The following is a 27,283-nucleotide window of genomic DNA, read 5'->3' as shown; positions in this document are numbered from 1 at the left end:
GCATGTGTATCCAAAGAAAACTTGTGTTCCTGAACCAGTAACTTAGGCTGACAGAATGATGCCCAGGATGTTCACACTAGAGAAACTGAGGCACAGAGCAGTCCAATAACCAGCTCAGGGCCCAGATTAGGAATTCAATTAACTTGAATTCCAACTTGTGGTTCTCAACTATATCCTCTCACCTCATTAATTAAAGCCATGCTCCCTTTTTCCCAGTAGACAATTCATTGTGATTCCAGGTTTATGTAACACTCAAAACCTCTCCTTCCTAAATCAATTCTCAGTTGAGACTCAGGTGCTTCTGTAGGCATTGAGCCTGAAACGAAATGGACACCAACCTAGGATGGCCATGAGTATGTGCAGTTGGCTGCTGATCAATCACTTTCTGTAAAGTTTCACTGTTAAAACTATTTATGTTGAATTATGAAAGTGGAAGTGGTTTCCCCTCTAGCTTTTATCGTCACCACTAAGCCAGTAATTAATTGCCTGTGTATATAATCTGAACTAGTTGTAAATTCCTACCAATCATAGTTATTCCTGTAATGCTTTTTCATTTAGTAACTTGCTTTGTCAGCATCCACCCAATGAGATAAAGAAAGACTCTGGAGTAAAAAATGCAGTAAAAGATGCTGGTCTCCACAGTTCACCTCTACTTTATTACAAGCTTTTAACAAGATTCTGGCACAGCTGGAAGAAAGGAAGCAGCCCCACTGTTGTAACAGGGAAGTATACATCTTTACTGAGTTTTGTGTGCTCTATCCTGGAGAACAAAGACTGGGACTACTCTAAAGACACCTACTACCCCAATTCTGAAACTGTGGAAAATAACTCAGAAACTTATAGTTTTTGCATATGTGAAATTTTTAGCATCTTCTTCAGAGTAACTGCATCCAAATTTCCTCTGTGGTCTCACATGGTAGTACTTGGAGTGCAATGAAAAAACAGTATCTCAGTGATACTGAGCCATAATTTTGCCAACTGTCCATCCAGATTCTAGGCAAAAGGCTGTCATTTTTCCATTAAAGGACAACACTGAGACACAGCAAGGTCAGTTTATTGCTCTAGGCATGATATAATAGGAGAGGTTCTACCATGGCAGGAGGTGGCCTCCCATGAAGCTGGTATCCCTATGCAGAAGTGATTGTTCCTCTCTGGCCTTAGTTTCCCACTGTGTAGAATGGTGAAGGCCCTTCTAAAATTGGGTTTAGTCTACTATGAGGATATGAGGATTAGTCTACTATGGATTTAGACATGAGGATTTAGTCTACTATAAGGGTATGAGGATTATGTGCTTGGTCAGTACCTATCCAGATTCTTTGAAAGGGAAAAAGCAAGGTAGATTTTTATTTAGTGGGCAGGAAAGTTAAGTTCAGGCTTAAGTTTAAGTTTTATTTTGAAGCAGGAATGTTTAAGTTAAGGGCTGGAGGCCAGCCAATATGTAGCCCACAGAGACAGACAATCCAATCTGCTGGTGGTGGCTCACTAAATGGTGATGAGAGGACAAAAGAAGACATGGAGGAGATGGAAAATGGGAGTTGAAAGTTAAAGATTGTTTGGTAATCAATTTGGCTCTTCTTTTAAAAAGTAGGCTGTGCTTACTAACTTCACAGCTTCCTCTTCCTATTCACTCTTTAACTCAGTGTGTCTGGCCTTCAACCCCATCATTACCACATTGCATTTTCTTGAGGTTTACAAGAGATAAAATTCTTGCCTTCTTCTGAGTCTTCATTCTGCTCAAGCCCTCTGCAACCTTGGACTCTGGCCTGTAGGGCCTTGCCTTTTGCTACAGATTTTCCAATTGCTCCTGCTTTGGGTCATTTAGATGTGTGGGCCTTTTCCCACTTTGCAGACTCTTCCATTACGATCTCATATAGTCCCACGGTTTTAACTAAATCAAATCTATGACCACATTTCTAGGCTTGAGCTCTCTTCTGAGTACCAAATCCATATTTTTACCTGGCTCCTGGGCTTCTCTCAACTTGGCTGCCCTAGGGGCGTATTCCATTGAGATCTCATCTTTCTGATTCATATTTCAACTAATGGGCATCAGCATTCTCTTGGAGGTGGTTCTACCTTGAAATTTTAGCATCACTGCCCCTAATCCTACACTCAAACCAGACACGGTTCACTGCCTTCTTCAGCTCTTTCACCATCTGCTCCTTCTTTTCATTTGCCCTATGTCAGGGTCTCATTTTACCTGGACTGTTACGATAGCATGACTGGCTTCCTTGCTTCCAGTCCTTCTGGCCTCTCTTACCATGGTTGTCTTCCAAAATCTTAAGTTATTTCTGTTTAAAAAATCCTTAGTGGTTTCCCACAAAACACAAAATAAAGTCTAACCTCTTAAGCTGATCACTCAAATCTCTAAATTTGGTCTCTAATCTCTCCGTAGCTAATTTCCACTATTCTCTCAATATATTGCATTTGCCACAAAGAATAGCAAAGTGATTATAAGAGGCTCTTTCTTATTGGCCCCAAGATATGTGTTAATAACTGCTTTCATTCATTAATCTTCATTTCTCTTTATATCTCTGCATACCATTCTGAACTTTCATTATAATCTGTTTTGTTTAAGAGCTATTATTTATGCCTTTGTCTTTCCCATTGTAATATAAGCTCCTTGAGGACAAGGTCTTCGTTTTACTCATATGTATTTCTGTAAATTACCACAAATATCACAATGTTTTATAGAGTAAATATTTTTTGAAAGGTCAGGAAATATTTATTGAATGCCCACTGTGTACATGATGCTAAGGATATAAGAATTAATAAACCACAGCCCCTACCATGGAGAAGGTCAGGTATAATAGTGGGGAGAGGAAGCATGTTCTTGTTTAATTATACAGCTGTCTCATGATAATGCAATGATTGAGAAATCCAGTAGGTATAGCATGCAACATGTGCTTAGAAGATTAAAGAAGAAGATTTGGAGCTGGATTCTTTAAGAACACAAAGGAGCTTTGTAAGTATGTGAAAAGGAAGGAATGACTAATGTTTACTAAATGCTTAACTTTGTGCCAAATGATGCTCTCAGCACTGTGTGTGTGTGTGTATTATGTATATAGTGATATATATATATCACTATATAAATATATATATCACTATATAAATATATATATATATCGTTATATACATAATAACTTCTATGATTTTTTACAATTGTTTTAAGAAGACCTGAAATATTTTTTCCATTTTACAGATAAAGACACTGGATATAGAAAAGCCAAGTAATGGCCAAGGTAACAACTAATATGTAGCTAAAGCACAGGTTTTAACCCAGGTCTGTTGGACTTAAATAAGAGTCCTCACATTTTGTACATAGGAACCACTTGTGGTACTTGCTACAAATGCAGTTTCCAAGGCCTTCCTGCCAGCCATTCTGATTCTGTAGGTATGGAATAGGGCCAAGGAAATGACATTTGTAATGAGGATCCCTCAGGTGACTCTGAAATAGGTTACAGCAGATCACATGCAGAAGTTCTTTATTGTATTATACTGCCTCCCAGGAGAAGAGCAATCCAGACAGAGCAATCAGAGTGTGCAAGAGCCGGGCAGCATTAAACAGGTGCTGTTTATAATTGGTACTAGAGGATGGGATTATAGACATAAATAACTAAGGATACCTGTTTTCAAGAAGCTTAGTGTCAAATTATCCAAAAATCTCTGACTCTTGTTTTTTAATTGAAAAGACATTATGACATCATTTTTTAAGTAATCAAAATAACTGTTACCACCTTAACACAGGGATCATTTGAGTATTACCATTTTATAGGTCAATTTTCTTCAAGTTATGATCGTACTGTTGGTATTCTGCTACTTTCATGTGATATTTTAAAAATATTTTTCATAATTTTGTAAGTCTTCATAATTACCACTTTTAATAGCTACAAACATTCCATTGGACTTATGTGCCATAATTTGTTATATTGTTTTCTTAATACAAGGTACCTAGTTTGTCTCCAATTTTTGGAAGTACTTAAATTCTTGAAGCTGTTTGTAGCTTTCTCTCATAATTTTAAGGGAAAACAAAGATGTTTACATCTTTGAGGTAATGAGAAAGAATATCTAAGTACAGAGCCTATCTAAATATGCTCTGTACTTAGAAGAATAATAGTGAGTGATCTATAGAATGCTGAGCAGCAATTTTCCATTATTCTTCATAACAATAATGCATTTTAGTACATTTTATATGCACTTTACAGTTTATAAAAGTAGTTTCACTACATAAACACATGTATTATAACAATCATCTGAGGTAAGTAGGGCAGTTAATATACACTGATGTGAAAACCAAGAGAGGTATATGACTGGGATAAAAATACACAGCGATTATCTTCAGAACTCGGACCCAGGTCAGCTGACTCAAAACTCTATTCAGTGCTGTGATGCCTTTTCATTTAAGACCAATACAAATAATAAAGCTAATCATGTTGAATGAAGATTAGAATAACTCAAATCCAGGAAAAGTCCTGAGTTAAAACCACCTACTTTATAACAAAGATGAACATGACACCTGTACGGACGGAATGGTCTCTCTCCCCTACCTCTTTATATGTTGAGGTCCTGGCCTTCAATGTTACTAAATTTTGGAGACAGGGATGACAAGGGGGTAAGTAAAGTTAAAAGAGATCATTAGAGTGAGGCCATGATGTGAGAGAATTAGTGTTGTTAAAAGAAGAGACACTGGAGAGTGCTTGCATATGCTTCTTGTGCATGCGCTCTCGCTTGCTCTCTCTCTCTCTCTCTCTCTCTCTCTCTTTCTGTTATGTAAGGGCACAGTGAGAAGGTGGTTATCTGTAAGCTAGGAAGAGAGCCCTCACTAGAAGCCAAGTCAGCCAGAACCTTGATCTTGGGTTTTCCAGCCTCCACAACTGTGAGAAAATAAATCTATGCTTTTTAGTCTATGGTATTTTGTTACGGCAGCCTGAGCAGAATAAGATTTTGATACTGAGAAGTGGGCTGCTGTTGTAAAAATATTTTAAAAGGTAGAAGCAGTTTTGGAACTGGGTAGAGGCTAGAAGAGTTTTGAGATGCATGGGAGAAAAAGCCCAGATAACCATGAACAGACAGCTGCCAGAAATATGGATGCTCGGGGTGATTCCAATGAGGTCTCTGATGGTAATGAGGAACATTATTGGAAACTGGAGGAAAAGCAATCCTTGTCATAAAGTGGCAAATAACTTAGCTGGAATGTGTTTTGTAGAAGACAAAACTTGCAAGAGATGAAATGAAGATTTCTAAGCAAAGTGAAGGAGTGGCTTCATTTTTCCTGACTGCTTATAGTAAAATGTGAAAGGAGAGACTAATTGAAAAAGGAATTGTTCAGCAAAAAGAAACCAGAACATGAAGATTTGGAAAATCTGCAGTCTATCCATACTGTGGAAAAGGTGAGGCCAGGTGTGGTGGCTCATGCCTGTAATACCAGCACTTTGGGAGGCTGAGGCAGGTGGATCACCTCACAAGGTCAGGAGATCGAGACCAGCCTGGCCAACATGTGAAACCCTGTCTGTACTAAAAATACAAAAACTAGCTGGGCATGGTGGTGCGCGCCTGTAATCCGAGCTACTTGGGAGGCTGAGGCAGGAGAATCACTGGAACCCAGGAGGCAGACTTTGCAGTGAACTGAGATTGCATCACTGCACTCCAGCCTGGGCGACAGAACAAGACTTCATCTCAAAATAAAAAAAGTGAAAACCTGTTCTAAGAGAATACCAAAGGGGTGGCTAAACAACTGTTTGATAAAGAGAAGAGGGTGTGACTTATGGACTCATTCAGCTATCTCAGCAGAAGTCAGGGATAAGAATGAAATTATACCAGCAAAGACATTGCCAGTTTGAATTAAAAGGGACAAAGTGGGACAAAATGAAGGAAGGCTACTGAACTTGGATTCTACAGTACTAGCCCAGAGAGCTATTTGGCCATGCACATATACAATTCTTCAAGGAAAAGGAAGAATGACCCTGAAAGTGATGCAGAAACATCAGGGCTGCTTTTCCCACCAAAGGCCCAGTAGGCATCCTCAATTTCAAATGGTGAAGCTGCTTCTTAAGATCTGGTAGGCCTGGATAACCATGACCAGTGCCTCAGTACTGGGCCACTATGCGAAGCCATGGTAGTGATGCTGCCACCCTAGTGGGCTTGCAGGGGAGAGTATCAAACTAAAGAGGATTATTCTTGGGCCAAAGATTTAATAGAATTTGACTTGCCAGGTTTTGAAATTGCTTGGGATCTATCACTCCTTCCTTCCTTCTGAATTTTTCCTCTTAGAATGGGAACATCTGTCCTATGCCTGTTCACAGTTGTATTTAGGAAGCATGTAACTTGTGGTTTCACAGGTTCACAGCTGGAGAGCCTCAGGACAAATCATACCTTGACTCTTACCCATATCTGATTTAGATGATATTTAGATGAGACTTTGGATTTTAGAGTTGATGCTGTCATAAATAAGACTTTTGGAGCTGTTAGGATGTGTTTTCCATGTTATAAGGACAGAAATAATTCTGAGGCAGGGTCATTTAGAGGTAGAGTGCTATGGGCTAAATTATACGTTCCCCACCACCAATTCATATGTTGAATCCTTAACCCCCAAAGTGAGACAGTACCTACAAAGAGGTAATTAAGGTTAAATGATGTCATAAGCATGGGGCCCTGATACTGGTGTCCTTATAAGAAGAGATGCCAGTGCATAGGCTCCTCCTGCTACTCTCTTCCTTCCTCTCTCCCTCCCATTTTGCCACGTGAGGACATAAAGAGAGGTGGCTGGCTGTGAGCCAGGAAGAGAGCCCTCCCCAGAAAGCAAATAAGCTAGAACCATAATCTTGAATTTTTTGGCTTCCAGAAATGGGAGAAAATAAATTTCTGTTGTTTAAGCCATATAGAATATGGTGTGTTGTTATGCAAACTGAGCCAACTAAAATAGTACACAAAGTTAGTGCCCTATGACTGCAGTGGATTTGGTGTTTAAGGAGGAGGGGTGGTGTCCTTTGGCTTTCAAATTGCTAAATTCTACCACTTACTTTTTTTTTTTTCTTTGAGATGCTGGTCCCTCTGTTGCCCATGCTGGAGGTGCAGTGCCTCAGCTTACTGCAATCTCCACCTCCTAGGTTCAAGCAGTTTTCCTGCCTCACATCCTGAGTAGCTGGGATTACTTTCGCCGGCCACAATGACTGGCTATTTTTAATTTTTTTATTTTTAGTGGAGATGGGATTTCGCCATGTTGGCCAGGCTAGTCTTGAACTCCTGACCTCAGGTGATCTGTCCATCTTGGTCTCCCAAAGTGCTGAGATTATAGGGGTGAATCACCATGCCTGGCCTACCATTCACTTTTGTTTGCAACGTTTTAAAGAACTTTTAGTCTCTTCAAGAGACAGTTACACCTATTAGACTATTCTAAATTCCCTTAGTATGGGAAGGGATATTTTAAGAAGACAAACAGAAAAAAGTTGTTTGTGTGGGCCAACTGTTAGTCTCTTTTGCTTATCTCTGCAAAGGCAGGGTTCACAGAGCCCTAGCAGCTTATTCCTCTAAGGTTGTACAATCAACTGGGCACTTCTGGAAATACCAGAGGGTTTTTCATCATACCTGAGGAAAAACCGAATACACCACAATGAAAACTAAAAAAAAGCTATCTGTGAATTTATATTTATATTTAGCATTTAGTGTAAAATATCCTTTCCCAAACCTGCCAACAACTCCTAGTATACAACCACTTGCCACCTGTTCTTTGGAGATTGGTTTTGCATTATTACAAGCAAAGAAATAAATACCAGACCATTGATTTGGGAAAGAGACAAGATTGTACGGCAATAATACATAAAGTTAGTCAAGCCCTACTTCTCAATTGTTTTCAAGGAACAGATAGTTCAATGTCCCTTTTTTTTTTTTGAGACGGAGTTTCGCTGTTGTTACCCAGACTGGAGTGCAATGGCACGATCTCGGCTCACCGCAACCTCTGCCTTCTGGGTTCAAGCAATTCTCCTGCCTCACCCTCCCAAGTAGCTGGGATTACAGGCACGTGCCACCATGCCCAGCTGATTTTTGTATTTTTAGTAGAGACAGGGTTTCACCTCGTTGACCAGGATGGTCTCGATCTCTTGACCTCGTGATCCACCTGCCTCGGCCTCCCAAAGTGCTGGGATTATAGGTGTGAGCCACTGCGCCCAGCCTCAATGTCCCTTTGAAACAGGTACTTATCCTGCATTGGTGATTTTGCAGGAATAAGGGCCCAAGATAGATAAGGCATCATAACCCCAATTTATATAACAGCTCTTGAGAGCTATACCAGAATCTCAAAATGCCTTTTAAAACTCACTAGTAATGTATTAACTTGAATCCAGATCCCCTCCTTACAGTTTAACCCTCAGCTGAATTTAAAAAGTGTGGGCAGGAGCACAGGGTTACTCTGCCAGTGACATCAGACAGTCAACTGGTGTAGATACTGCAACTGCAGAGGGTAGCAGCTAGCTGAAGGTCTGTTTCAAATATACATTCTGTCTTGATAGACAGGAAGGCCTATCGTTTCCCTTATCCATTAACGTACTAAGATACCATCTGGTCTTTCTAAGCCAAATTAACATGTAAAAGTCATTTAGATATGTGAATTGGCTTTGAACCACTGAACAGAATCAGTAAAAAGGGACTATGGGAATGGAGAACATTATCTTAAGTTTACACAGGGCTTTGTGTTTTTCAAAAACGTTTCACAAGCATTATCTCACTTGATCCTCCCCTCATTGTAAACATCTGAAAGAGGAGGAAACTGAGGCTCAAAGATTGTTACTCTCTTAAAGTAACCTAGGGAAGAAGCTAAATGATGTCAAGAGTTTAGCTGTCTTGAAGAAGCAGGTTATCTGAAATAAGTGATCTACATGTAAGAAATTGATAAGTGACAAAATGGACAAAATGTAGCTATGAAGTCAGAAATATTTCTGTTTAAAACTCAGCTCTGGTGGCTCATGCCTATAATCCCAGCACTTTAGGAGGTCGAGGCGGGTGGATCACGAGGTCAAGAGATCGAGACCATCCTGGTCAACATGGTGAAACCCCGTCTCTACTAAAAATACAAAAAATTAGCTGGGCATGGTGGCACGTGCCTGTAATCCCAGCTACTCAGGAGGCTGAGGCAGGAGAATTGCCTGAACCCAGGAGGCGGAGCTTGCGGTGAGCCGAGATCGTGCCATTGCACTCCAGCCTGGGCACAAGAGAGAAACTCCATCTCAAAAAAGCAAACAAAAAAAAAACACCTCAGCTTTACTACTTGCAAGCTGTGTGATCCTAACCAAGTCAGCTTACATCTTGGAGCATCATTTTCCTCACATGTCAAATGGACAAAAAGAGCTTAATCTCATAAAGTTGATGTGAAGATCAAATTACATAACAAAAATAGAGTTCCAGGCATATCAATACATATTAATTATCCTCTTCTATAAAAATGTTTCTCTAGGGAGCACAGGAGTTACAGAGCAGAGGTAGACAAGCATCTCTTAGCTGGTAGAGACTAAGGTTAGAAATATAAGCCAGGTATGGTGGCTCATGCCTGTAATCCCAGCACTTTGGGAGGCCAAGGCAGGAGGATTGCTTGAAGCCAGGAGTTTGAGACCAGCCTGGGCAACATAGCGAGACCACCATCTCTACCAAAAACCAAAATCAGTCGTGTGGTGGTGCACACCTGAGGCTGCAGTGAGCTATGATCATGCCACTGCACTCCAGCCTAAAAAAAAGACAGAAACACACAGTGAAAGGTACACAACAGATCTTATATTTATAGGCAGCCCTTGCAAAGAGCAAAGCTCAAGGATTACCTACTTTTTTTTTTTGAGACAGGGTCTCGCTTTGTTGCCCAGGCTGGAGTACAGTGACTTGATCATGACTCACTTCAACTTTGACCTCCTGGGCTCAGGTGATCTTCCTACCGCAGCCTCCAGGGTGGTTGGGACTACAGGCGTGAGCCACCATATTTGGCTAATTTTTTCTTTTTTCTGTAGAGATACGGTTTTACCATGTTGCCTAGGCTGGTCTTGAATTTCTGGGCTCAAGCTATCCACCTGCTTTGGCTTCCCAAAGTGCTGGGATTATAGCCATGAACCACCATACCTGGCCAGGAAAAAAGACTTCTTTGGCCAGGTGAGGTGGCTCATGCCTTTAATCCCAGCATTTTGGGAGGCCGAGGCAGGTGTATCACTTGAGGTCAGGAGTTCAAGATCAGCCTGACCAACATGGTGAAACCCCGTCTCTACAAAAATACAAAAATTAGCCAGGCATGATGGTAGGTGCTTGCAATCCCAGCTACTTGGGAGGTTGAGGCAGGATAATCGCTTGAGCCTAGGAGGCAGAGGTTGCAGTGAGCCGAGACTGTGCCATTGCACACTCCAGCCTGGGCAACAAGAGCAAAACTCTGTCTAAAAAAAAAAAGAAAAAAAAAATACTTATTTGACTTCTAGAGTTTGAGTTAAGGTACCTCCAAGATCCCACAGAATTCTTGTTTACTTCTATCTTTGCATGCAGTATACTGTTGTAATTCTGTTAAGTTACATGTCTGTTTTCTCTAAATAATAAATAAGCCCCCTGCTTAATCCAGCATCTGGTAAGAGGTCGCTCAATAACTTGCTGAATGGAGGAATGAAGGAAAGAAAGGAGAAAAGCAGAATGAATCTATCCCATAACAATATACTGGTTAAGACTTAACATGAGATTTAGAGATAGTATTTTCTTACCTTGACCGCATAGTTATTAAGTGGGTCTTTTGCATATGAAGCAGTATAGTAAACTGCATCACCTGCCTCACAACATGGTTTGTCACTGGTCAGCCTGAAGTCTGACCAGCTGTCCACTCCAAAACGGAGCTGGTCTTTCTGCCCAGCCATGAACAGGTCTTCACATTTAATAGCCAGTTTCTTCAAGGCATCTGTATGAAGGCTTCGGATTTTACCCACTACTTCCTCCCGATTTTCAAGTCCTCGATAAAGTGCTTGTCTCTGTGGCTTCTGGATGCCTCGGCCCTGTCTGCAAGAGGGCCCACGCCGGTTGGATAGGGATTCCATGCTGCTGGAAAATCTATCCTTAACACTGAGAGTGGTTAAGCTGGAAATGCTGTTTGCTGCTGAGGGGACAGGTCTCTCCTTGTGCAAAGGCCTTTCCAAGGAGTCATAAGACTCAACATCCAGTCCTTTGAGTTCATAGCTGATGGAAGAACCAGCACTGCTGGCATCCCAGTTGGGGTCGATATCATAGGTGGGATTAGCCATGACACAAAGACTACTTTCCATGGATTTTTGAAGGTCCTTGGAGATTGGCTCTGTATTGGCTCTTATGATCATCTTCTTTGGCAGTGGGGGTGGGGTAGCCTGGGAAGCACTGGATGTTTCTTGGTCTGTTTTCCCTCCAAAGGCAATGGCATCATCCACAGCTCCCTTGGGCTGTCGTGGCTGCTTGGGAGGTATCATGGCTGCTCTAGATTGCCCTGTGTTGTTTTAAGAAATGAAAAGAAAAGAGTAAGTAAAATTTTAATCTCATTTTATAACTGCAATTTGAACAGAAATGGGTGAGGTAGCCATGGGAATGTAAGAATAAGTCAACTCTTTAGTTCAAAATGGGAAAAGAGAAAAAATACCTAAACATTGAAGATATCCAAGCCTTGGTGAGAACAACAAATACGCATAATATCTTGGCCCTGTCTAGGAAAAGGACAATGGTTTGGGTGAGGAGTTTTGTTTGCTTTCTTTCTCTCTCTTGTTTTTTTTTTTTTTTTTTTTTTTGAGACGGAGTCTTCCTCTGTCCCCCCAGGCTGGAGTGCAGTGGTGCGATCTCGGCTCACCGCAACCTCTGCCTCCCAGGTTCAAGCTATTCTCCTGCCTCAGTTTCCCGAGTAGCTTGGATTACAGGCACACACCACCACACCCGACTAATTTTTGTATTTCTAGTAGAGACAGGGTTTCACCATGTTGGTCAGGCTGGTTTTGAACTCCAGACCTCATGATCTCATCTTGGCCTCCCAAAGTGCTGAGATTACAAGCATGAGCCACTGCGCCCAGCCAAGTTTTGTTTTCAAAAAGGAATCCAGATTCTCCAGTCCTCCTCTTCAGAGTGCTATATTTACCACACCAGAATATTAAGGAATGACAGACACTCAAATATACTTGCGTTATGACGGAGCAGAGATGATAGCATTGTGGACAAATAAAATACTTGGGAGCATTATTTCAAACAGAATTGAAACTAGCAATGGGACCATTAGACAGGGGCTCAGAAGACAGTATTCTGTTCTTTTTATTCCAAAGTTACTTTGCATTGTATATAGCACTTGTCAAGTATATAACATTTTCCAACACGTGAATACAATTTCAAAAGCCATGCTATTTATTTTACTATATAGATAGATTCTGACATTGCTTAAACTGTATGTATAAGTCTATGTATAAGATTCCTGTTATTGTGGCAAGGGGAACAGTGTATATGAGCAGTGTATATGAACAGTGTACATGAGCTTCTGTTCTAAACAATACCTCCCAAACTCTTGTGTAATTCTGTTTTATTTTGGTGGGCATATATATTGTGATTTGAGAAATACTATTTTTCATCATCTTTTATAAGCCCTAGTTAGAGAACCATTCATCTCTGCTTAGTTTCTAGCATTTATGATCAGAAAAAGATAAAACACATGTGTGTTTGAATACATCTGCAGGGCTTATTGTATAATAGAGAGAAAACATTTTTTAAAGACAGAGAAATATACTATGAAATTTCCATAACAGCTATTAAAAATTAGTCATGCTATTAAAATGAGGCCTCTACTCAAGATCTCAGAGTTAGAACATAAGGCTCTGTTATGGGTTGAATTATATCCCCCAGAAAGGTATGCTGAAGTGCTAACTCTGGTACCTGTGAATAAGACCTTGTTGGAAGTCTTTGTAGATGTAATAGTTAAGATGAGGTCATTAGTTTGGGCCCCAATCCAATATGACTGGTGCCTTACAAGAAGAAAAAACACCATATGAAGACAGGGACACAGGGAAAACACTACATGACATTGGTGGTAGAGACTGGAGTGAAGCAGGTGCAGACTAAGGAATATCAAGGATTAATGGCCACTACAAGATGCCAGAAGGAGGCAAGAAAGGAATCTACCCAGTGTCTCAGAGGGAACACAGCCCCGCTGACACCTTGATTTCAGACTCCTGGCCTCCATAACTGCGAGAGAATACATTTGTTTGTTTTAAGCCACCCATTTGTGGTACTTTTTTACAGCATCCCTGGGAAACTCATACATTCTCCTACTGATGATCATGCAGAGTAGTAGAAGGCGCTGGATGGTGCTGAGGATGATAATGAATAGGGGTGGTGGTTTGTTTTGTTAAAATCATGTCCTTGTAGCATGTCAATGGTAAGCACCAATATAATCTGGGATTATAATAGTAAGCATTGCTTATGATAGGGATAAGTTCTGAGAGAGTTAGGCAATCTCATCATTATGCAAAAATCATAGAGTGTCCTTACACGAACCTAGATGATACAGCCTACTACACACCTAGGCTATATGGTATAGCCAACTGCTTGTAGGCTACAAACCTGCACAAAATCGTATTGTACTGAATACTGTGGGCAATTGTAACACAATGCTAACTATTTGATATGGTTTAGCTGTGTCCCCACCCATATCTCATCTTGAATTCCCACATGTTGGAGGCCTCCCCAGCCATGTGGAACTCTAAGTCCAATAAACCTCTTTCTTTTGTAAATTGCCCAGTCTCACATATGTCTTTATCAGCAGTGTGAAAATGGACTAATATAGTAAACTGGTACCAGTAGAGTGGGATGCTGCTGAAAAGACACCCAAAAATGTGGAAGCAATTTTGGAACTAGGTAGCAGGCAGAGGTTGGAACAATTTGGAGGGCTCGGAAGAAGACAGGAAAATGTGGAAATGTTTGGAACTTCCTAGAGACTTGTTGAATGTCTTTGACAAAAGTGCTGATAGTGATATGAAGAATAAGGTCCAGGCTGAGGTGGTCTCAGATGGAGATAAGGAATTTGTTGAGAACTGGAGCAAAGGTGACTCTTGTTATGTTTTAGCAAAGAGAATGGCAGCAATTTGGCCCTGCCCTAGAGATTTGTGGAACTTTGAACTTGAGAGAGATGATTTAGGGTATCTGGTAGGAGAAATTTCTAAGCAGCAAAGCATTCTAGAGGTGACCTACGTGCTGTTAAAGGCATTCAATTTTATAAGGGAAGCAGAGAATAAAAGTTCAGAAAATTTGGCTGGGTGTGGTGACTCATGCCTGTAATCCCAGTTCTTTGAGAGGCTGGGGTGGGTGGATCACTTGAGGTCAGGAGTTTGAGATCAGCCTGGCCAACATGGTGAAACCCTGTCTCTATTAAAAATACAAAAATTAGCTGAGCATGGTGGCAGATGCCTGTAGTCTCAGCTACTCAGGAGGCTGAGGCAGGAGAATCACTTGAACCTGGGAGGTGGAGGTTGCGGTGAGCCGAGATATTGCGCCACTGTACTCTAGCCTGGGTGACAGAGCAAGACTCATTTTCTGAGGAGAAATTCAAGATGGTTGCTGAAACTTGCATAAGTAATGAGGAGCTGAATGTTAATCTCCAAGACAATGGGAGATATTTCTCCAGGGCATGCCAGAGCAGTCCTTCCTATCACAGGCCTGCAGGCCTAGGAGGAAAAAATGGTTTCATGGGCCAGGGCCAGGGTCCCCCTGCTGTGTGTAGCCTAGAGACTTGGTGCCCTGTGTCTTAGCCATGCTAGCCATGGCTGAAAGGGGCCAATGAAGAGCTTGGGCTGTGGCTTCAGAGGGTGCAAGCCTCAAAGCTTGGCAGCTTCCATGTGGTATTGAGCCTGTGAGTGCATAGAAGTCAAGAATTGGGGTTTGGGAACCTCTACCTAGGTTTCAGAGGATGTACAAAAACCCCTGGATACCAAGGCAGAAGTTGGCTGTGGAGGTCGGTCCCTCATGGAGAACCTCTGCTGGCGCAGTGTGAAGGGAATTGTGGGGTCAGAGTCCCCACACAGAATCCCTACTGGGGCACTGCCTAGTGGAGCTGTGAGAAGAGGGCCACCATCTTCCAGGCGGTAGATCCACTGACAGCTTGCACTGGGCCTGTGGAAAAGCCCCAGACACTCAATGTCAGCTCCTCAAAGCAGCTGGGAGGGAGGCTATAACCTGCAAAGCCACAGGGGTGGAGCTGCCCAAGACCAGGGGAACTTACGTCTTGCATCAGTGTGACCCAGATGCAAGATGTGAAGTCAAGGGAGATCATTTTGGAACTTTAAGATTTGACTGCCCCGCTGGATTTCCGACTTGCGTGGGTCCTGTAGCCCCTTTTGTTTTGGCCAATTTCTCCCATTTGAAATGGCTGTATTTACCCAATACCCACACCCCCATTGTATCTAGGAAGTAACGAACTTGCTTTGATTTTACAGGGTCATAGGTGGAAGGGACTTGCCTTGTTTCAGATGAGACTTTGAACTATGGACTTTTGAGTTAATGTTGAAATGACTTAAGAATTTGGGAGACTGTTGGGAAGGCCTGATAGGTTTTGAAATGTGAGGACATGAAATTTGGGAGGGGCAAGGGGCAGAATGATATGCTTTGGCTGTGTCCCCACCCAAATCTCATCTTGAATTCCCACGTGCTGTGGGAGGGATCTGGTGGGATGTAATTGAATCATGGGGGCAGGTCTTTCCCATGCTGTTCTTGTGATAGTGAATCTCACAAGATCTGACAGTTTTAAAAAGAGGAGTTCCCTTGCAGAAGCTCTCTCTTTGCCTGCTGCCATCCAGGTAAGATGTGAACTTGCTCCTCCTTGCCTTTCACCATGATGGTGAAGCCTCCCTAGCCATGTGGAACTGTAAGTCCAGTAAACCTCTTCCTTTTGTAAATTGCCCAGTCTCAGGTATGACTTTATCAGCAGCATGGAAATGGACTAACATACTACTATATATCTAAAAGCAGAAAAGGTATGGAAAGATATAGTATAAGAGATAAAAAATGGTATACTTGTATAGGGCACTTACCATGAAAGGAGCCTGCAGGACTGGAAGTAGCCCTGGGTGAGTCACCAAGTGAGTGGTGAGTGAATATAAAGGCCTTGCATATTATTACCATACACTACTGTAGACTTTATAAATACTGTATACTTAAGCTATACTAAATTTATTTAAAATTTTTGCTTCAATAATAAATTAACCTTAGCTTACCGGAACTTTTGAATTTTATAAACTTAAATTTTGTTTAACTTTTTGATTTTTGTAACACTTAGCTTAAAACACGCTATACACTTTTTAAAAATATTTTTTCTTTTGGCCAGGCATGGTGTCTCATGCTTATAATCCCAGCACACTGGGAAGCCAAAGTAGAGGGTCACTTGAGGTCAGGAGTTTAAGACCAGCCTGGCCAACATGGTGAAACTCTGTCTCTACTAAAAATACAAAAATTAGCCAGGCATGGTGGTGTGTGTCTATAGTCCTGGCTACTCAGGAGGCTGAGGCAGGAGAATCGCTTGAACCTGGCAGGTGGGGGTTGCAGTGAGCGGAGATTGCACCACTGCATTCCAGCCTGGGTGACAGAGTGAGACTCTATCTCAAAAAAAAAAAAAAAAAAAAAAAATATATATATATATATATATTATCTGTGTCTTTATGCTAGAAATCTTTCTCTATTTAAACAAAGTTTATTTTGTTGTTTAATTTATAATTATTTTTGTTAAAAACAAAGACAAAAACACACATATTACTATCCTAACTCCTGGTACCTGTGAATGTGAACTTATTTGGAAATAAATTATTTGTAGATGTAGTCAAGTTAAAATGAGGTCATTAGAGTAAGCCCTAATCTAATTTGACTGGTGTCCTTATAAAGAAAAAACACCATATGAAGACAGTGACAGTGATGACAGAGGCCTATACGGGGTCAAGAATATCAATGTCATGATCTTCCACTTCCACTTCCTGTCCCACTGGCAGGTCTTCAGGGGCAGTAACACACAAGGAGGTGTCATCTTCTAAGACAACAATGCCTTCTTCTGGAATACCTCCTGAAGGACCTGCCTGAGACTGTTTCACAGTTAACTTTTTAAAAATAAGTAGGCATACACTTTAAAATTATGGTAATAGTACAGAAAATGCATAAACCAGTAACACAGTAGTTTATTACCAAGTATTATGTACGGTATATAATTTTATGTGCTATATTCTTATATGACTAGCAGTGCAGGTTTGTTTATGCCAGTATCACCACCATGTGAGTAATGCCTTGTGCTATGATGTCACAATGGCTATGTCACTAGGTGACAGGAATTTTTCAGCTCTATCATAATCCTGAGACCAATGTTTATATGCAGCCCAATGTTGACCAAAACATCATTATATATCACATGACTATCTTCAAGAATATCTAAGCATTTACATAAGCTACAGTAACATATACAGCAAACTCGAGGACCTCTTTTCTCGACCAATGTCATGTAGTAATATTTTTATAAGAAATAGAGCTATATTAAATATAAGCAAATGACAACATATATATATATACAGTGTGTGTATATATATATATATATATACAGTGTGTGTGTATATATATATATATATATATACAGTGTGTGTGTATATATATATATATATATATATACAGTGTGTGTGTATATATATATATATATATATATACAGTGTGTGTGTATATATATATATATATATATATACAGTGTGTGTGTATATATATATATATTTAGAGGGAGGGAAGAGGAGAGAGAGAGAGCATGAGAGTAAGAGAAGAGAACATGAGAATGCTAAGCTTTGAGACAGTCGGAGCTTTGGTTATATTAATTGCTGTAATCTCTGTGTGAAGAGCAAGGTGTGGATAGAATCAATAACTATATCTTGAATGAAGAAATAAATATTTATAACTGAAAGAGAGAAAGTAGTAAAATTGTATAGATACCTGTAATAAGGAAAGAAATTAAATTAGTATTTTTAAAAATTCACACAAAGAAAAACCCAGGTTTTTCTACACCGATGAATTCTATCAAATGTTTAAAGTATTAATTACAAGCCTTTGAAAACTTTTTCAAAAAAACAGAGCAGGGGAAGGGAATGCTTCCCAACTTGAATTCAATGGAGCCAATATTACCTAGATACTAAAACCAGACAAAGACATCACAAGAAAAGTAGAGACTAATGTCTTTTATGAATACAGATGTGAAAATCTATACAATATGCTAACAAACTGAATCCGGTAACATATAAAAAGGATTATACACCATGACAAGGTGGGATTTATTCTGGGAATGCAAGGTTGGTTTAACATCTGAAAATCAATGTAATATACCATGCCAATGGAATAAAGGGGGGGAAGCTCACATAATCACCTCAATAAATGCAGAAAAAAAATCTGATAAAATCAAACACCTTTCCATGATAATAACAGTCAATGAAATGGAAACAGAAGAGAACATCCTCAATCTGATAAAGGAAAGGGCATCTCTGTAAAAGAACTAACATCATACTTCAAGATAAAAGACTGGATGTTTCCCTCATAATATCAGGAACAAGATAAGAATTTGCATATTTGACATTGCTTTTTAAATTACTTTTCTTTTCTTTTTGAGACAGGGTCTTGCTTTGTCACCCAGGCTGGAGTGCAGTGACACAATCTTGGCTCACTACAGGCTCGACTTCCCAGGCTCAAGTGATCCTCCCACTTCAGTCCCCCAAGCAGCCAGGATTACAGGCATGTAGCACCATGCCCGGCTAATTTTTTGTATTTTTCAGAGACAGGGTTTCACTATGTTGCCCAGGCTGGTCTCAGACTCCTGAGCTCAAGTGATCTGCTTACCTGGGCCTCCCAAAGTGCTGGAATTACAGGTGTGAGTCACTGCACCTGGCCCATTTCTATTCTACATTATAAACGAGGGTCTAGTCAGGGATATTAGGAAAGAAAAAGAGATAAAGACAGATTGGAGGCCAGGCACAGTGGCTCATGCCTGTAATCCCAGCACTTTGGGAGGCTGAGTTGGGTGGATCACAAGGTCATTAGTTCAAGACCAACCTGGCCAACATAGTGAAACCCTGTCTCTACTAAGTATATAAAAATTAGCTGAGCATGGTGGTGCATCCCTGTAATCCCAGCTACCTGGGAGGCTGAGGCAGGAGAATTGCTTGAACTGGGACCTGGGAGGTGGAGGCTGCAATGAGCCAAGATCGCACCAGTGCACTGCAGCCTGAACTACAGAGGGAGATTCTGTCTCAAAAAAAAAAAAAGAAAAAAATCCAGACCAGATTGGACAGAGGAAAGTAAAATGATCTTATCATTCACAGATAATATAATCCCATATATTGAGAAGCCTAGGGAATACACACACACAAAAACTATTATAATAAATATGCCAGTTCAGCAAGGTTACAGGATACAAGATCAATATATGAAAACCAATTCATTTCTATACATTATCAATGAATAATCCAAAATATTTACAAGGCCACCAAAACGGATAAAGTAACCAGAAATAAACCTAACAAAACTAGTATAAGACTTGTACTTTGAAAACTACAAAACACTGCTAAAAGAAACTAATAATCAAATTGAAAGATTCCCTAAACTGATGTACAGATTTAATGTAATTCCTATCAAAATTCCAGCTAGCCTTCTCACAGAAATTGGCAGGCTGATCCTAAAATTCATATGGAAATACAAGAAACCTGGAGTAGTCAAAGTCTTAAAAAAGAATAAAGTTGCAAAAGTTATACTTTCTGATTTCAACTTACTACAAAGTTATAGTAATCAAGAGTATGTGGTATTGGCGTAAGAATAGAAATATAAATGAATGAAATATATTTTAGAGTGCGATGTGAACACTTATATTTAAGGCCAACTGATTTTTGACAAAATTGCCAAAACAATTCAACAGAGAAAGAACAGTCTCAAGCGAAATAATGATACTGAATCCCTAACCTCATACTATACACAAAAATTAACTAAAAATATATGAAAAATTAACTAAAAAACTCTCAGAAAAAAAGTAGGAATAAATCTTTGCAACCTAGTGTTAGACAATGGTTTCTTAGATAATCCCTAAAGTTTAAGTAATGAAAGAAGAAATAGATTGGAAGTAAATAAAAATTATAAACTTTTATGCTTCAAAGGACATCTTCAAGAAAGTAAAAGACAACTCACAGAATGGGAGAGAATATGTTCAAATTACATATCTGATAAGAGACATTCAGAATATTCAAAGAACTCTTTTGAAAAAGATAAATAACCCAAGTAAAAATGGGTAAAAGATTTGCATAGCTATTTCTTCAAAGAAAATATATAAATGGTAAGTAAGCATTAGAAAGATGTTCAGCATCATCACTCATGAAGTAAATGCAAATTGAGATGTCATTTCACATCTACTAGCTTAGCTGTAATAAAACACACAGACAAGTGTTGCTGAGGATCTGGAGAAATTCAAATGCTTATTATACATTGTTAGTAGGAATCTAAAATGGTGCTGCCACCTTGGAAAATATTTTGGTAGTTCCTCAAAAAGTTAAACATACAGTTACCATTTGACCCAGCATTTTCACTCTTGGGTATATACCCAAGATAACTAAACATGTCCACAAAAACCTTATACACAAATGTTCATAAGCAGCAGCATTTACAATAACCAAAAAGTAGAAAGAAACAAACCAGATGTCCATCACCTGATGAACAAATAAATTAAGTGTGATATACTCATACAATAGACTATTATTCAGGCATAAGAAGAATGAAGTACTGATGTATGCTACAACATGGAAAAACCTTGAAAACATTATGCTAAGTGAGAGAAGCCAGTAAAAAATGATCACATATTATATGATTCCATTTATATGATATTTCTAGAAATATATAAAGGCATAGAGACAAAGCAGATTAGCAGCTGTCAGGTGCTGGGGGAAAGAGAGAATGGACAGTGACAGCTAATGGGTTTCCGTTTGGGATGATGAAAATGCTCTGAAATTAGACATAAGTGATGCTTACAAAATTCTGTGAATATACTAAAACTAATTGAATTGCACACTTTAGGAGGGTGAAGTTTATGGAATATAAATTATATCTCAATAAAGCAAATCTGCAATCCATTCTTAGAAACAACCTTCAATTCAGTTTTCAGTTATATCTTCTCATTCTTCTGTGCACTTAACAAGGGATGTAGGGGCTTGGTATTTACTGAACATTTCCTGTGATGGTGAAGCCTCCTTCCCAAAGCTGCCCCAGCCCTATTTTCTCTTGGCTAATGTGAGACGTCAGAACGTGGTTTATTTACAAGATCACAGAAGTACGCTTTGTAATAAATCCTAATTTTTCAGTTGCTGACCCAGACCTTTCAGAGATGAAGCACCATAGAGAAGGTTAGAAGCAGTGAATTGCACCAGCTCAGGCTCTATCATCTTTGCCTGACAACTGTGATAGTCTTCTATTACCCCTGTCTCCAGTTTTACTTCCCTCACCACACAGGCCTCTAGAGAGATGTTTTTCAAACACCAAAGCTGAACATGACACTTCTCTGCTTTAAAAAATTCTGTCCTAAAGATCAAGTTCGAATCTTCAAGCACAGAAAGTGAACCTTTCATGATCTAGCCCTGGTATACCTGTTTCTCTTGTCGCATTTCCTCTTATATTCTAAGTCAGATCCACCAAACTGCTTGCAGTTTCTCCAGCACTCTTGGTGATTTTACGCTTCCTTTGTACTTTGTGTTTTTGCACATGCTGATCCTCTTCCAGGAATAGTTTCCCACTCTTCTCATCTTTAAACATTCTGCTTCTGGGAAATATTTCTTACTGCACTCCCCAGACTTGACCTCTCTTTCTTGGTCTCTCAGATAGACCCCATGAATATTTCTCTCTAAGCACTGACAACCCTTGACTTGTGTTCGTTTCTGAATTCCCTAGTGGTTTGCTCATTGAGGGAATTGACTGTGTCTCATTTATGTACCCAAGATCAAGCAAAGAATCCAAGCTGAGAGTGGAATAGAATAATTAAAAAACTAGAACACGAACCTATTCTTGCCTATTTCAATGTGGGCCCTATAAGAGGCTTTATGGGCAGCCATGTTCTACCCATTTCTCCAAATTAGAAGAAACAAAAATAATCACAGACACGAGAGAAACAGAGAATTCCTAAAGTACGTCTTTTCTTTTATGACCTCAGAATTGACAAGGGAGAGAAGGTCTGTCATCATCAGCAGCTCTTTAATGCTTATCAGAGGAAGTGAAGAATGGTTGATCATGTGACTTTTTGCCAGCTACAGAATAAACTTCAAACTCCTCAGCAAGTTGGTGAAGGCTCTCTGTCTTATCTACCACTATTTCTCATCATCAACCCTTCCTATGAATCACTCATTTCTTGTTAATATGTTTCATGTTTTTATTTTTACATTTTTGCCTTAGCAAGGGTGTCAGTGCTTGGCTTAGCTCAAATGGCACTTATCGACTGAAGCCTTCCCTACTCTCTACTCCCCCGCCTCAAAGTGGAAGCCATTGCTTCTTCCTGTGTTCTCTTAGCACTTTTTGCTCTACTAGAGCATTTTTAGCCTTTTATAAAGTGCGTGTTTTTACATCCTCTCAGAACCTGATGTGATGTGAGGCACACGGCAGGTGTACGGTAAGTGGCTGCTGGACTCAGGGACAGAGTTAACAGAGTTGGCCATCATTTCAAAATGGAAATGGACAGCCAATATAGCAAGGAAATAAAGATGAGTAACGTGGCTTCTCCTTCCAAATAGCAGGATATAATCTCCTGGGAGCTAAGGAGATTTCCACATGAGAATCAGAAACTTGTGCGTTCCAAATGAAACCACAAACATTCCACAGCCCATGCAAGTAGGTCAAGCCATTCTCCTAAGTCTAAAACTGGTTTGTGCTTTTAGTTTTTTTCCTTTAAGAAAGACAAGCTCTCCTAACTGAATTCCAATCATTTGGGTCAATGTTTTAAAAGCTTGGTATCTTAGCTGTTTTTATTTTAAACTTTTAATCCTGTACATTCCTCTCAAGCCCGTGGGACCAGACACCAAGCTCAGCTTTCAGCAGGCCTGATATAACATCACATACTCTACATTTTTGTGGCATACCAGTGCTCTAAACTGAAAAAAATAGATTGTGTTCTAAATCTTGCCTTGCTATATGCTAAAAAAATTCTTTGGACAAATATGTTTGACTAAACCACACTCAAAACTTACTTTCCTCTCTTTCTGAGCTTCCATAATCTACCTGTTTACTTTCTCCCCACTTAAAAATGTCTTCAGGCTGGTATGGTGGCTCAAGCCTGTAATCCCAGCACTTTGGGAGGATGAGGTGGGCAGATCACCTGAGCTCAGAAGTTCGAGATCACCCTGGGCAACATGGTGAAAACTGTCTACTAAAATACAAAAAATGTGCTGGGTGTGGTGGTGGGCACCTTTAGTCCCAGCTACTTGGGAGACTGAGGCACCAGAATCTCTTGAACCTGTGAGGTGGACATTAAAGTGAGCTGAGATCATGCCACTGCACTCCAGCTTGGGCTACAGAGTGAGACTTCATCTCAAAAAAAAAAAAAAGAAAGTCTTCAGACTGATGGGCCCTATATAACATGTTCTGAAAAGCAAACAAATGTTTGCTTGTGACCTGGTGATCACTGCAGTCTTAGGAAGATAGGGATTCAGAGCACTTAACAATGACCCACTTGTACAGGAGTAGTAGCATGATTTCCTGGTTGATCTCTTTGCCTCCTGTCATCTCATAGGTAGCTCCTAGAATCTTTAAAAAATCCTGATTGTGCCTGTATTCGAAATTCTTCAGTGGCTCTCCATTTGCCACAAGCAAAAGACATGCTTTTTGCGACCCTCTTCCAGACTCCTCCAGGCAGAGACTTTAGTTGAACCTTTAAATATCTGCATCACAACAACTATCACTGCTCCTAAGAATCCAGCCCCATGTTTATCTCTCCCAAAGATCAGAAGTCCTTGCAAAATACATTAGTATTCCCAGCACATAGCCTGGTACCAGGGAGATAGTTGGTGTTCAACAAATGTTTGCTGAATGAAAGCATTAAAGTCCAAATAAATAGAACTTATCTTCCTATTTAAACTGTAATTTTAATCTTCATCTCCAATTTTCTCCCCAGGGCTCAAAACAAGTAATACAGATGAGAAAGAGAAGGGAGAAGACAAAATAAGAAACCATCACCTCCACTAGTGCATTGCAGGGAATACGCACTAGAGTTTATAAACATAGATGCCACACACCATCACTGTGAAACAGCCTTGTCAAATGAATAGGGCCTCTCATTGGCTGAACATAGCTCTCAGTGTATCATCCCCTCCAGCAGGAATCAGCAGCTTAGGGTGAAGGGCCCTAATCTACCGAGGCATTATTACTGTGCTGAGGCCTACCACAGTCAAACATAAGCAACAATTGGCAAACACGGGGACATCAGCTTTATGCCAAACAAGAAAACAAACCTCATTTCCAAAGACCACTTTGGGTTTAGGCTCAAATAAACAGATACAAAGACCACTTTATTTTTAATTTTTTTTCCCCACCACCCCCACAAAGACTACTTTAAAGAATGTTAGTGGTATAGCAGCTGACAGACTTAATTTTTTAAGTCTTCATTACTGAAACCCTCTCCAAAAAGAGAGATTATTTATTTGGGGGTAATTTATCTATGCAATTTAAATACTGCACTCTTTTAACTAATTCCAGTATATGGAAAACTATTTTTAAATGGGCATGCAGCTAACTTTGGGACAGAGTATATGATTTCTTTTTAAATAGAAATAATTACAATTTTAGGAAGTAAAACTGCTCAAACAAATGTTCAAAGCTCTCAACCTCAGTTTTTTTTTTAAACCATCTAGATGATCTAAAACTGTGTGATTCTTTAACCTTTGGTTAAATCATTAGCTATGCAGTGTGTAGAATTATGTCTGCTCAATAATTATTTGCTGAGTAAATGAATGAATGATAGATAATGTAATCCGCAGAATAATTTTGTTTTTAAAAAGCTGGCATTTATAGTGATATTATTCTATAATTACAACATCAAGGCCAGCTATGTAATGACATTCTTTGAAGTATATCCACCCCTTAAAATTTAACACTAACAATCAATTTAATGCCAAAGAAAGTTCTGGAGTCAGAAGACTTGTATGTGTTTTCTTTCACTGTTTGAAGGACACAGTCTTAGGGAGATGTTCAAAGGAGGTAAAATGAGAAAATCTGTACAGTTTGTGTTGATAGAAAGGAAACAGAAGCATGGTTTACATAATTCCTTAATTAGGAAACCTATGGATGAAGCCTCATATTAGAAAAAGAAAAGCCAGCTGATTAATGGAGCACATCGACTTGAAATTTTCCTAGATGAACTTCCCTGAGCAGAGCCAGATTTCCTAATCTGGTAATCTTCTAAAGTCAAATCCAAAAGTCATTTTTAGCTCGTTCACTCAAACACAATCTTAGTACCTACTGTGTGTTTTGAATAATGCACTAGGTTGTTAGGGTACAGAAAGAGGAGGAAGCCAAAAATCAGTCAAAGGAGATTTTATAGATCTTTCCAGAAAGGAATGTGTAAGATATAAGAGCACTTGGTTACAAAGTGATTGAAGGACAGCTGTTTCATTACATGCTCCCAATTTTAGCAGAGTGATAAAGCAGTCAGATATGCCACATGAAGAAACCAGTGATTTCTATTTTGAGATAAACATAGAAACATACGGAAAATGTTCCAGGTCTGATTAAAAGAAATTTTATCACTTCTTTGGGAAATCATTTTGGGTGACAGACACCCTATAAAATTCAGCCTGGGGTCAGTTAAGCTGTTACAGATCAGAGTTCATTCAGTGATGTTACATGACATGACCACCACCCAGAGTAAAATCATCGTTCTGTGATGGGTAACCTCCTTAAGTTGTCAAGTGGCATAAAGACCAATGTGATTTTTGTGCAACTTAGAAGACAATATAAAGTCTTTAAATCATAAAACATTACTCAAAGGGGTAGTTTAAACCTGCATGTAAATGACTTGTTGAAAGCATTAAAAAAGGAAAGTTTCAAATGCCATCTAAAATACTTGTTCCATTAGGGAAAATAACAAAATAAAATCTCCTTAGCTTAGAACTATTGGAGTCAACTTTATTACCCACCTTTCCAAAGAAGCAACTATGTGTCATAATGTATCATACCCTATAGAGTCAAGTATATAGACACTTGAACACTTAAGGAAAACTGGACAACATTTTATTGGCATCACATCTTTTTTTTTAAGACAGTTTCTCCCTCTGTCACCCAGGCTGGAAAGCAATAGTGCCATCACAGCTCACTGTGTCCTTGACCTCCTGGGCTCAAGAGATAATCCCAACTCAGCTTTCCAAGTAGCTGGGACCACAGGTACAAACATCCACACTTGAATAATTTTTGTATTTTTTGTAGAGATGGGGTCTTGCCATGTTGCCTAGGCTAGTGTTGAATTCCTGAGCTCAAGTGATCTGTCCACTTTGGCTTCCCAAGGTGCTGGGATTACAGACATGAGCCACTGTGCCTGGCAGCATCACATACTTTTAAAAGGAAAGCAACAGGTAGGAGAAAGCAATCTTTCTGATAGGGCATCTATAACCATTTTAAGTTTTTTGAACGCAAAGTAATAACAGTATTTTTAAAAAGTCTTAACTTTTATGTATGAAAGTAGACGACTTCTTTAAAAAAAAAAAAACAGTAGCAGCCCTTCAGTATTTTACAAGAATTTAGAGATTAAGGGCATTAAAGTCTAGTGCTAAGATCGACTGAATTCCAGATGGTTCAATTCCTACTGGTTCTGTGACTTTGGGCAAGGCACTCTGCCTCACTTTCTTCATCTGAAAAATGGGGATAATAATTCTTAGAGTGGTTGTGAGGATTAAATGAGCTAATATATGTAAGGCACTTAGAGTATTCATAGAGACAATGCTTTATTTTTTTCTACCAGTCTTCATAACTGAGAAGACAAAGAAATAAAATAATTTTAACTAATGTCAGCTAACAAAAATTTTTAGAGATGCCATAAAATATGGTACAATTAGTAAAAGTTAAATATTTTACTGAGGCTATTATGAGATAAATTTTGGTTTAGTATGAATGTCTAGAAGATATTATAATTCCTGATATACTCTGCTGTTTGAGAGTATACAGTAAGTAAACAGTTGTGGAAAGTAAAAAAGTTCCTCCTCAAAGTTTCCCTTCTTGTTAAAGGATAATAATAATAAATGTTAGAAATAATAGTTTCTTTTAAAGACTTTCT

The 27,283-nt window shown here is 39.5% G+C and overlaps 1 protein-coding gene and 1 long non-coding RNA gene across 39 annotated transcripts in view; one reads left to right on the top strand and one right to left on the bottom strand.

Annotated features, from left to right (window-relative positions):
- Window positions 1-26,917, top strand: part of LOC144577320 (uncharacterized) — a 30,740-nt gene extending 3,823 nt beyond the window's left edge. The window contains exons 2-3 of the long non-coding RNA XR_013520849.1: window positions 559-3,239; window positions 24,134-26,917. This is a non-coding gene — a long non-coding RNA (uncharacterized LOC144577320). The remainder of the gene's footprint in view (window positions 1-558; window positions 3,240-24,133) is intronic.
- The window catches only part of PEAK1 (pseudopodium enriched atypical kinase 1), a 308,653-nt gene that overhangs the window by 14,128 nt on the left and 267,242 nt on the right, over window positions 1-27,283 (bottom strand). For all 38 annotated transcript variants that reach the window (XM_078333897.1, XM_078333903.1, XM_078333895.1 and 35 more), the window contains one exon: window positions 10,713-11,458. In XM_078333897.1, coding sequence (XP_078190023.1) covers window positions 10,713-11,458 — 746 coding nt within the window. The remainder of the gene's footprint in view (window positions 1-10,712; window positions 11,459-27,283) is intronic.

This window comes from Callithrix jacchus, chromosome 8, assembly GCF_049354715.1.
Source record: "Callithrix jacchus isolate 240 chromosome 8, calJac240_pri, whole genome shotgun sequence".
NCBI lineage: Eukaryota > Metazoa > Chordata > Mammalia > Primates > Cebidae > Callithrix > Callithrix jacchus.
This window is presented reverse-complemented; position numbering and strand designations above follow the sequence as displayed.